This window comes from Falco cherrug, chromosome Z (genome assembly GCF_023634085.1).
Source record: "Falco cherrug isolate bFalChe1 chromosome Z, bFalChe1.pri, whole genome shotgun sequence".
Classification (NCBI taxonomy): Eukaryota; Metazoa; Chordata; class Aves; order Falconiformes; family Falconidae; genus Falco; species Falco cherrug.
Genome location: NC_073720.1, coordinates 11,473,883 through 11,485,965, shown reverse-complemented (window position 1 = coordinate 11,485,965; position 12,083 = coordinate 11,473,883). Strand labels below are relative to the sequence as shown.

Here is a 12,083-nt window from a genome sequence, read left to right as displayed (position 1 = left end):
TGAGGCAGAATAGTTCAAAGAAGAGCAGTCAGCTCACCTGGGCTTACAAAGGACCCTCAGAAAGCAAATGGCTATATGCAAAAGCTTCTTGCCTAATGTCCACAGAGGAAAGGTGAAAAAATTGAACCTCAGACCCCAAATCTTGGGGTACTTTTTAAAAACTAGTCCCAGACCACTTTATCATTGCCATCCATGGTCCTTACAAAGAACAAATTCAAAAGGTCTTCCCAACTTTCTGGCTTTAAAGCTTTACATTAACCAGGCAGCTGTTTCCCAGGCTCAAATTTCTCAACAGAACATTCAGAATAGTAAGACCTAAATAAACACTGAACACAGCCTTGACTTTTGGCTCTGGGCTCAACCTTTTTAGAGTACAAGTGCTGGCTCATATGCACAGTGTGAGCACAGTCAGTCATGACATCTCAGCAAGTCCTTCTAACTGTGCTTTCTGCAGATGTATGATTGACAGTATGGATCTCAGTGTTTGGTGGAATGACAGAGATCCCTTTGTGAAAACTGAAGTGTTCTCCAAGCTTGAAGTAAAGGTGCATCAGGAACAGGCCACCTCCATAGCTCTGCTCTGCCCTCTGCTTTGCCAGCAACTTTCTCTGGCTCCTCCAGGCAGTGAGCAGAGATATTTTTGCTATTGCACAACCTCTCTGGCAAAATTTTCTGTTATCTTGTGCTTCGCACTGTACCAGCAGGATCTGGCATCACAAGAGGGAGTAAATATTTGCCAGAACATCCCCTTGTGTGAGTAACCACCTACCTGTTCACACCATCAACAACATAAAAGGCCACAAGTTTGAGTGATGCATTTTCCTTGCTGCCCAGTCAATATGCCCCTATATGATCTGGAAGAAGGGGAGCTGAGTGAGAGTATGTCCCAGCACTTGCCTTGTCCCTTCTGACTGAGACCTCTTGGGTCGCAATCACTGCAGATCTTAATTGTATTCAAGAAGGTAAATGGCTCTGTGGCCCTTTACTGATCACCTGAGTTATTCAGGCCCAAGGCATGCTTGAATGCATTGGGTGCATGTGTTGTAGAGTAACAGCAGACTTGGATGGAATTTAGTTCCCAAAACACAGATTGTGCCATTTCAGGTGTCTCACCTATCCTGCCTGACTTCTAGTTCCTACTCCAGAGAAACACGTATCTTCTGAATGTCCAGCATTGTATTTGCCAGATGTCCTGGAGCAGTTCAAATGGCACCTGATGCCCATGCTTAGACAACTAATTTGAGACCAAAGGCTTTATAAATTAATTTCTCTATATATTCCATAATTTAAAAAATTGGTGCTTACATTCTGTTTCCGAAATCTGTGTTTTGTCTCAACACAAAGTATATTTCCATACCTGGTGAAAAGGAAACCATCAAATGCAGAGATGTTGTGCAGAAGGGAACACTTACATTCAGGTGTTCTGTGGTCTCCTCTTTGAGAGAGTTGCAGGATGAATGAAGCAGTTCATAAAGAATGGTGTCAGCCCCCTTGCAGTACAAAGTCAAGTCACCTTCTGGACTCCGCACTATGAGGGAGGAAAAGAAATGCTACAAATCCCAGAATGAGGCACTTGGGATTCACAGCACTTTCATCAAAACAAAGGAAGGTTTTTAGAGGTGTCCAAACTCCACAAAGTTTTGGCAGACTCCCAGGAATCATGACCAGCTTTCATTAGAAAAGATGATGCTACTACTCTTTACCTTAGTGGTAGCAGCACAGACAACTGTACCCCGACTGCACTGGTCTGAGCAGATGCTCTGTTGGACTACGTGGTTCCTAAAGGTAGCACCTTAGGCAAGACATCTGCATTCAAAAGTCAAGAACAATTTGTTCTTAGGGAACTGGTCCTGCTGCTCCTATTCCTTCTATCAGTAAAGGTACTAGCACTCTCTTGCTACAGTTACCATATTCCAATTCATGAAGTATCTGAGGATGTTGGAGAGTTAACAAAGGCTACACAAGGTTTCTTGAATAACTTTTGCATTTTCCTTTTGGGAAAGTGGTGTTCTCTACTTGTCCTTGCTTTCTCCTTTCCCACTTTCTCAGATTTTGCTGACAATTTTCAAGCTAGCTAGAAGGAAGGCCATTCCTGCATTGTCATGAGGGAAGTAAGATATGTTAAAAGCTTATTGTCTTCAGGAGGCTGCTCTGTCACTGTGGTCCAGATGTTAAAATACTCTGCCACCTGCCTAAGTGAGGTGTTTACCTAGCACTGTTTCTGTGTAATTGGAAAGTCAAGGCAGCTCATCTCAAGTGCTCAGAAGTAAACATTATTCAGAAAGCATTGCAAAGGACGTCTCCTAGGAAAAGGCATCACAGCAGAATCAGGGCCAACTTGAGAGCCTAAAATGTCAGGAAGGAAAGCAGGGAGCAGAGGGAACATACCAATAACAGACATTCGCTTGCGAACATTGTTGAAATCAAGAATTGCCAGGAGTTTGTAGATTTTTGTTTCTCCCATTTCCACGACAGTGATGGTCTCTGGTGTGCGAGCCCGGAACACAAACCCAAAGTTTCTGGCAGCAGTGACGAGGGCTCCCTCATCAGGAGATTGGGCCTGATACACCAAGCTACCTGACATGCAAGAAAAAAAAGGTAATGCGGCTTCTGTCTTGTTTCTGAGGCTCAACAAATACAACATTAAAGATATTATATAGCAGTTAACCTGTTGCTTTTCTGTCTGTCCTCAGAGGTGCAACTCTAAAAAGCACCTTATGTCCACATGTCTCCATCAAGTCCCATCAACCCATCCTCCAGGCCAGTGCTAGAGGCCTCCTAGACTCTTTTGGGGTCTTTTATCACTCTCTTTGAGTCCAAAAAATCTCATTAAGAGGACAGCTTCCTTGGGTTTAATTCTTTCTAGTTACACATGCATGTATTTTTCTCATTATTATTTTCACCTTATATGTGTCAATTAATGGTTCTATAGCCTTTAAGGAACTCACCCTATCTGGGATTTGAGGAGACTGACCCAGTACTGTGGGAACAGTGGGTGAGTGGAGCTAATGAGTCTCCAGTGGATAGATGCTCTATGCTCTTTACTTTATGGGACTTAGTGCAGGGCAGAGAAACAGTGGGCCAAGCCATCTGCCACCTCAGGGAAGCTGTGGCACCTGCAATTTCCACACTCCAGAGATGTGGTGTTTGCAGGAGTGTCAGCTCCACCACAAGAACACACAGGGAGTGGAGGCCCTGGTCCTTTCTCTTCCCATGTGGTATCTCCTAAGATAATTGATTTATGTGTAGCCATATACTACAGAAAATCACCAGGGAGCCAAAAGGACCAGTAACAGCTTCTGTGGAGAGGAGACATACTGTGGTGCAGGGTGAACATAACCACTCAGTCTGGTGCCTTCAACAGTCCTCACCTTCCTTCTTCTCCTCTGGCATCACTGTGTGACAAAGCGAGAGCAGCCGGAAGAACCTGTGCGTCGGGACATCGCTCCGCTTCACAGCTTCAACCAGGCTATGGTCATAGAATGCAAACTTCGGGTCGGCTAACTGGTTGTATGAGAAATCAACCTTCTCTGTGTTCTGCAGAAATATGGCTTGGTGTTATTTGTGGAGATGTCATATGATTGTACACCAGTGCCTGCCCATCATAGCCCCTCTGTCTTCCTTGCATTTACAAATAGCCCTCTCCTGCAGGGCCATTCATGACAGAGACTGATGAGTCTAAGTGGAAGATCATGAAAGCTACTGAATCACGAGAGAGAACAGACACTTCAGGTGCCTTTCAGAGCAGCACTCAGGCTGAGAACCTCATCAGCTAAAGATGCCTTTCTGTACTCTCTACAACAGCAAATGCTCCTGCAGGACCTACACCAAAGGGTTTCTATAGCAAAGAAATGCCTATCCTCCAACACATGCCCGCTTGGAGGCATCATGTTCCTGATGTCACTGGCTGCCTGTGATAGGGGAATGTGGAAACCCAAATTAAAACAATTCAAAAGGCTGTGTTCTCCGCCCTGTTCTCCCAAAGCAAGAAAAAATCCTGATATGGAAAAAAGATGACAGACTACAGATGTAAAGGTTCAGCTCCACAGGCACTGCCTGTTTTGTCTAAAAACAAGGAGCCCCAAGTGGAAGGGAGTGTACTGGAGACATGGCCAGAAGCTCACAGTACGATGTGTCATGGAGAAATGCACTGCTGAGCCTGTCTCGGGATGATTCCGACTCCCGCCCCATCCCTGATGAGCTCAGAGTTTCCAGGATGGGAGTCATCCTTTTTTGACCTCTGCTAGCTGACATTTAGAGCTTACCGCAAGAGCACAGACCCAACCCACACACACACTCATCTGCGCAGCATGGTCCAGGCACTGCCACACCATGGATGCAGGGGCAGCAGGGCTGTGCACCAGTGAGTACCAGGGGCAGGAGGAGCTGCTGGGCAGCCCGTTGGCAGGAGACCAGCATGTCTCCCCAAGCAAGTCCACCTTTTGCGTTTTGCTGCCTGAGTGAGGGTAGTCTTTAGGCACAGCACTCAGCACAGAGAGGCAATTTCATCAGGTTATTTAGGATTTAAATGGCCTGGACATGAATTGTTGGAATGAGGAGTGAGTTTTTCATCATCATCTTGCCATTTGTTACTAGGATTACTGTATGTGGTTTTCAGACATTCTACAAATCCAAGACATGGTTTTGTGCCAGCAAGCAGGGGCTAGAAAGAAATGGAGCAGTCACCCAATTTCATACTTTCCTATGTCCAAACATTAGGGAAATTTGACAGTGACCTTGTTATCAATATGAACTGAACTCACTGATTCCCCACCAAAGCTTTAACTAACTGCTGAGCATAATAAAATTCACCAATGTCCAAGTTTCCAATGACACGTATTCAAGAGGAGCTGTGCATGCACTAGAATGAAGCTGAGGGAACAATGGGCACTCAGACCACCCAACGTGCAGGTTTCAATCAGGCCTATTGGAAGGGAACGAAACTGTGGCAATTGTCTGACATCCACAAGAACACACATCCCTGTCATCAGGGTCAAGACCATCAGCTCTTGCAGGATTAAGAGCATGAGCTATGCCTGGGTGGGTTGTGTTTGCCAGCACTTAGGCAGGCAGGTTTACTGAAAGCACAGAACCTGACAGCACTTGAGCACTTACCTCATTTATTTCTATCCTTTGCCCAGCCATATCATAGACATCACCTGCAATGAAGAAAGACTGATGTTATAGCCACAAGCTCTAGGTAAGTGCAGTCTCTGAGCTTCTGTACCACAACAGTCGGTTAAAGTGTTTTGAGATGGTATCTGATTTAAAAGTTTCAGTAAGCATGAATATCTTGACACAGGCACTGGAGATTGATGATTCATATCAATCAGTTTCTGTGTTAATCCATGACAAAATCCAGAGACTGACAGATGCTTGAAACACAAAGCAGTGACCATAAAAATGACTGGCATTTGGATAAAGAAGGCTTGGCTCAAGCTGAACCCAGAAAGGAGGTTGTGCTAGGTAAGAAATGAAGGTGCTTTCAGGGGATGACTTCTCTCGTACCTTCCCTGTGGACTGTGAGGCAAAGTCCAGCTCCTGGATCATATTGGGTTTGCAACAGTCTCTGGTCAGCTACAGAGAATGAGTTGTGAAAGCCCATTCTTCCCATGTCTAAGTAGCATTTTTTTATTTGCCCTGGAACATTATTATGCTCTATTAATTTTCCCTGAACTGGTGATCTGTTCACAGAAATGGAAGATATCTCCAGGAAACACTTGAAACTTCTGTCTGAAGGACAATTTCACTTGAAGGCCTGGACTGTGCCCAGCCCAGCGAGATTCAACACTTCATTGGAATAAGATTGAAACACAGAGAATTACAGGAATGATAGATCCATACCCACATCAGACACCTCAACTGTGACCAAAGTCAATTGTAGGTACTGGTACTCCCTGAAAAAAGCCCTGAAGGTGTAGAGGAAACTCAGAAATCATCTCTCCTGAGAACTACACACCAGCTGATCTCCTGGGAACTGTAACTGAGAGGCTTTTGTATACCTCCTTCCCAATGGGAAGCTTAAGCTTCCAGAGTACCTTCCCTGGCAGCAGAATTAATCCATCCTTTCTGGCCTGGCTTTCCCAAATGCCCCTGAGAAGCAAATCCAAAGCAGTACATTCCCAGGAGGAAGCTAGGCGTTTAGAATCTTATGGGAAATAGACTGTCTGCCTTCTTTCCATGTATTTCCCATTTGTTTCTTGCAGCCACACCCTGTATTATGTTAGCGGCAACATCCACTTTGGACAAGTCATTTGGACACATGAAGGAACAGACCGAATATTTTACAAACTGTTTAGCAGCATTAGCATTGGCTAGCACAGCAGTGCTCTTTGAGATATGGTGGTCTCCAGATATTCACAGAACAAGATTTATAGGAAGAAATAGCTTCATTTATTAGGCCAGCTGATAGCAGTGAGAAACAAAGACAAGCTTTCTAGCACACCTGTCCATCAGCAGGTTTGATACAGGCAAAACAAGCATCAATCTACAGATAAGCAGTGACTAATTTCTCTGGGGAAATCTAATGGTATTAATCAATTCATCAGTTTGTGAATTGTTACCACCTCTTGAGCAGTGTGAAGAAAACTGCCTGGGTCCATACAGTGAATGAGCTGTTTAAGTCAATGACTGTCAGGATCTAACAGAGCTAACAACTTTTGTTTCCCCTTTTTTCCACCTCCCTACAAGCTTTTCTCTATTCTGATAGGTGAAGTATGTCAGGGCTAAAGACAAATGACCAGAACATTGACTAGATGCCGACTGAAGGTTCAGCTACCTAAACAGGTGGATGTGGAAAACTGCCGCTCATGCCATAAGAAACTGCTGAATGTGAGAGGTAACAGTGTGAGAAACTGATAAAATATGCAAATAACCCCATGAGGGATGGATGGTTTCACAAGTGGTTAAGAGGGAGCTAGACACGTGAGTTATGTATGGTATTTTGCAGGGTTAGCAATACCTAGGTAACCATGTCAATAACACGACAAAAGACTGAGATCACCCAGGTAGTGATATCAGAAAAAAACCCCAGATTTGAGTGCAGATGTAGTAAAACTGGGACTAATGAGGAAAAACTAATAAGGTGCAGTTTTTTTGGTTGGGATGATACTGGGGTAGAAAATGGAAGGTTAAAGGGTGTCAAAAAGGGGAAACAAGGGACAGGAAAAGGATAATAAGATATGCAAATGATGTAAACAGGCCTGTCCAGGCAGCCCTGATGGGCAGCCCTGTACTTGATCACTGCAGCTGCTTACAAAACACTCTCTTCTGGATATCACTTTTACTCTTTGTGGACCAGGAGGCATACAATGTGAATAACACTTGAAGAATAAGACAGACAACGTACCATAGGACTTGCCATTGATGGAGCACTTGTTGAAACACATGATGTTCTGAGTGAGAGTTCCTGTTTTGTCTGAGAAGATGTACTTGATCTGCCCCAGCTCTTCATTGAGTGTCGTGGTACGGGCCTGAGCCGGCGTGTCATTCAGAGCGTAATACATTTTACGGTCCCAGTCAATGTAGAAACTGTTACCTAAGCGTATAATCTCTACACTGGTAGAACAGAAAGAGAAGGTGATAGAATATTCATTATTTAAGGGACAAGATCTTTATCTCCAGCAACACTACTAGTGATTGCAATCAGAGAGCAACTTTGAAGGTAATGATAGGGTGTACTTATCAGGTTGTCCTTACATAGTCTGTAGTAAGCAATGATGAAGCAAGTCCCGCTGAAACTGTTAGGTTTATAGCAAATTCCTTTCCTTTATTTATAAACCAACATCTTATAAAAGTATCTGAAAAGTTCCAGAAGTTTTCAGGTTGAAAAGTGAGGCAGTAGCAGTGGGTTTCACTTGGTGCAGTTTTGGGAGTGGTGCTCGGACAGGGGTGGTTTCTAGCAGGACTATGTGCTGGGCTGAGCCTACTCAGTTTACACCCCAACCTCAAGGTTTTGAGAGCATCACGGACACATTGCCTATTCTTCACCCTTGTTGGCCTATATGCAATAACCAACATAGCACTACATTGTCCGGGAAGTGGCAACGTTCACTCTGTGCATATAGCACCAAGTACTATGGATTCTCAACCTGATTACACCTACTCACTTTGCAATCTACTCCTCACTTGAGCCCTACAGCCACCTCAAAGAACCTGACATTCACTTTGTTTGATGGGCACTGCAAGTGGGAGAGAGACACTAACCATACCAGCCATAGTCCTATAGCATCCTACACCTCCACCTCTCCTTTAACTGCCAAATCATCCTTTTCATTGTTTGTAAGGCTTACTGCTGTCCCTGCTCCAACTCTGACAAAGACCTCCGAAGGCAGCAGAAATAAGAAAAGCATCACTGTCATGTAGATCATTCACAATGGGTTTGAATTTGTGTCTAGGAAAAATGCTGCTCCCACCCAAGGCAAAAGCTAAACCTTTTCTAAGAAGAAACATAAAAGGAGTTTCTGGCACATACCTGACGTATAGTGAAATTGGCACCACTGTGTTCAGAATGATCACATATGACCAGAACATGAGGAAGCCTGAGTAGGAGGCAGAGTTGATGCCTTCGGCCCAGGGCAGATAGACCTGGAAGTAGTAGCCCTTATCATACTCCCAGATGCCATTGCCAATGGCTAGGATAAGACACATCAGTGCTAAAAATGCAAAAATCTGCAAAAAAAAACCCCAAAATATTGCATTTTAGAGACAACGAATTTGTGATGTACAGGTTAATCAGCTGAGCCTAATGAGATCAGGTTGGACAGCCTGAATTGCAGGAAAATGTTCCAAGGGGTGAAGGAGGAAAGCCAGCAAAGTTATGACACTTTTATCTCAAGGACAAAATTACATGGTGCAGGGTCTGGAAATCTGGAATCACAAGACCTCAAACATCTGGGGGTTTAAGTCCCAAGCAGACACCTAAACCTGGGTGCTTATGGGCAGACAGCTACAGAACATCTCATTAGAGGTGAGTAGAGCTGCGGGTCCTCAAATGTCTGGCTGCACACTTGGGAGTAGAAACTGCTTGGAGGACTTTACCTGGCCACTTGTTGGATGTATCATAGTTTTTCACACCGCTTCTGAAAAACTACTGAAGATAACTTGTAATACAGAAAATCCACCACTGTGCAGGTTGGAATTCAGCACTGGGTATCATGCTGACAGTTAAAGGAGAGTTAACCACTGACTCAGAACTAATAGTTGCCTTGGTACCTGCTATCACAATCTGATTACATTTCCTTTGAATAAACAGAAAGCAACGCTAACCAGTGATGTGTGTGCTTGGACTTTAGAGAAGCCTGTTTCCTGAAGCCTAAAGGAACCAGGGAAACAGCAACTGGGAACAGAATTTCAAAGTGGGACAACTTAGTGAAAACTAGGACTTTCTCAGGAACACCATTTAATAGACATGAAAACTTTACATAGGTCATAAAGCATTTTTGGTTAAAAGAAGACAAGAACATAGAAATACAATTACTTTAAAAAGAATACACAAGGAGAAGAAAGGAAGTTAACAGAATTTAATATAAACTGTAAGGAATTACAGAACTGTGAATATCTAATACTGAAGGAGGAAGGCAGCAGAAAGAAATATCTACCCCATATGATGTAGTTAGCAGATGGAAAAGGCAGACATTCTGTGACAAGGAACACTATGTGGCTCTATCTGCTAATAATAAGCACTTTCAGTCCACTGGGTCCAGGTAATTGAAAGATGAAAGCTTAGAGGGACTAGCTGAGAAAATCTCTTAACTGTAAGGTTAATTTTTAACAGTGCTTTGAAAACTGGGAAGCTTCACCATCCTGAAAATCTGCTAACGTAATTCCAATACTTGAAAGGTAGAAATGGTGATTGTGGGTAAGATAAACTGAAATTAGCTTGACATCCTTCCTGGACAAATGATAATAAACCCAGTTCCGTTGATATCAACTTCTCCAAATATTTGACTTAAAATAACCAACAGTCTAATAAAAATGTGAAGATATAGAATCAACAGGCCGCACAACAGAGCAATTAAAAATCATCTTTTGCAAGTATAATCATGAAGGAGGAAGTATTAGTAAGACGGGCCATTATGTATAAGGCCACCCAGTAACGATCAGATTAAAACTGTAATCGACCTTTTAAAAAAAAATAATTGAGGTACAAACATAGAAACATTGCTGGTAATACTGATATTTGCATTGCTGAGGTACTATGTCAGAGGAAGAAGGGTACTTTTATGGAGCGATTTGAATCACTTGGTGAAAAGCTCACGTCCAGCTAACTTGAGTTTTAATACCAAGAAGCTGCTAAAAAGGGACTGCAGTAAATAAAGGTGCTGGGCTGAGTTTCAGGGGACATATTTATTTTCCACGTCAATAGTAGCTTTGCTATTTAATTATGGGAGGCCAAATAAATTACTCCCCTTGTGAAATAGAGACAATATTGCTTGCTGGTAAGGAATGTGGCACAGTGTTTTTAAACCTCTGTGACCAGCAGTAAAAAACAGACTTCAATTTGTGCTGTTGTAATCATCAGGACTGAAGGATATATGAGAGGCATGACCCAGGGACAGGTAAGGTCCTTTATTAAATCAATAGACGTAGATGGAGAAAATAGACAAGCCTGTCTATTTTTATAGCTATGTCTGTCGGTCAGGTAGAAGTTGTTACTTCTCTTTGCAGATCTTGTCTGTTGTAAAAGAAATTAATTAGGAAAGCCAGCTGGCTGTTCTGTCTTATCAGTGTACCCTGCATGATTCCTCACTGCCCCACAGGTTAAAAATTGTTAGTTTGTAGGATACCACATTCCACATAGAATATTCCATGTGTGAGTCAGCAACGGAAATACACATGGGGCAACACAGCAGCTGAACTTCCCCATATCACAGCAGCTCTTGTCTGCAACTGCACTTGCTTTATGTACATTTTACTTTATGTCATTTGGCATGTCAATACTCTTTAACAGCTCGACTTGTCTGCACCACTTGTGCTTGCACACTAACATGCGGTTTGCTTTGAGACAAATGCAAGAGACCAAGCTGTTAACAGCACCCCTGGAGGTTAATTTCTGTGCAGAGAAACAACCGTATGCAGGGTGTTGTAATCATAACCACACTCTGGAAGAAAGGGATGTGAAAAACACCCTGATCATAGGCTTGTGCATGCTCATGGGGCTTCTCAGCATGAACATCCTCCCTCTATGGGTCCTGCCCATGCACTGCCTGCAAAAGATCCTCTGCAAGACTGGGTAGGATTTTTGTAAAGAGGAGGTGACTTTTGACAAGCATTTCCTGCTGGACTGTGAATTAAAACTGTGTCAGTTTCCTTATTGGCACTTTGGTTTCTGCTCTGCGATTTGAAGCAATAGCTTAAGAGATAAAGGCAACAGCCCTGTTTCTCTAAAAACGTCCTCCCCCCCAGCCTGCTAAAAAGCAAGTTTTGGAGGAAAAAGCATTCCTGAAGCTGGCGTGTGCATCCCTGGTGAAGGAACATTCACTTCTCTCTCAGATCACCGAGAAACACTTCCAACCATGAAAAAACAGCTATGGTTGCCATCTGGAAAGGTTCATCCTAGGTTAACCCTTGTTGGGACAGACCAGGGCGACATTATCCAGGACTCCCTTGGCAAGTGCTGCTTAAACACTGCTTTGTGGCTGGAAGTTTTATGGACAATTAAACACAAAATAGCTTTGCCAGTGTTAACATGGAACAAGTTTCATTACACTGAAGATGAACTATTTATAGCGAGCTGTGGCTGCTTTGTATTTCCAAACTCAGGAGTGCAATATACTGCCTCTTTTTATGACAGTGCTTTGTAACCTTTGACCACCCAGTGAGCTGGAAGGACCTGATGCCACATCCCCTTAGGTGTGCAGAGAGCCTGGTGCTTAGTGTAGGACAGGGCTTTACTTAGGCACCAAAATGTTAGGTGCCTTAAAAATGTCTAGAGGAAGAAACCACACCCTTGGCTCCATCAGTGCCCAAGAAGCCAGGCAGAGGCTGATGCAATCGGCTGCAACTTGCTCAGTTTTTAAAAATGGAGCCAGAACGTAAATTCATCTCATTTGTGTCCATGAAGAGACTGAAAGCTCTGGGTT

The 12,083-nt window shown here is 43.5% G+C and overlaps 1 protein-coding gene across 4 annotated transcripts in view; it reads right to left on the bottom strand.

Moving 5' to 3' along the window:
* LOC102050221 (phospholipid-transporting ATPase ID-like) overlaps positions 1–12,083 on the bottom strand; it is an 86,600-nt gene that overhangs the window by 20,513 nt on the left and 54,004 nt on the right. For all 4 annotated transcript variants that reach the window (XM_055698769.1, XM_055698768.1, XM_027801916.2 and 1 more), the window contains 6 exons: positions 8,474–8,670; positions 7,349–7,557; positions 5,116–5,159; positions 3,372–3,537; positions 2,389–2,577; positions 1,413–1,528 (listed from right to left, as the gene is read on the bottom strand). In XM_055698769.1, the coding sequence (XP_055554744.1) occupies positions 1,413–1,528; positions 2,389–2,577; positions 3,372–3,537; positions 5,116–5,159; positions 7,349–7,557; positions 8,474–8,670 (921 nt within the window). The remainder of the gene's footprint in view (positions 1–1,412; positions 1,529–2,388; positions 2,578–3,371; positions 3,538–5,115; positions 5,160–7,348; positions 7,558–8,473; positions 8,671–12,083) is intronic.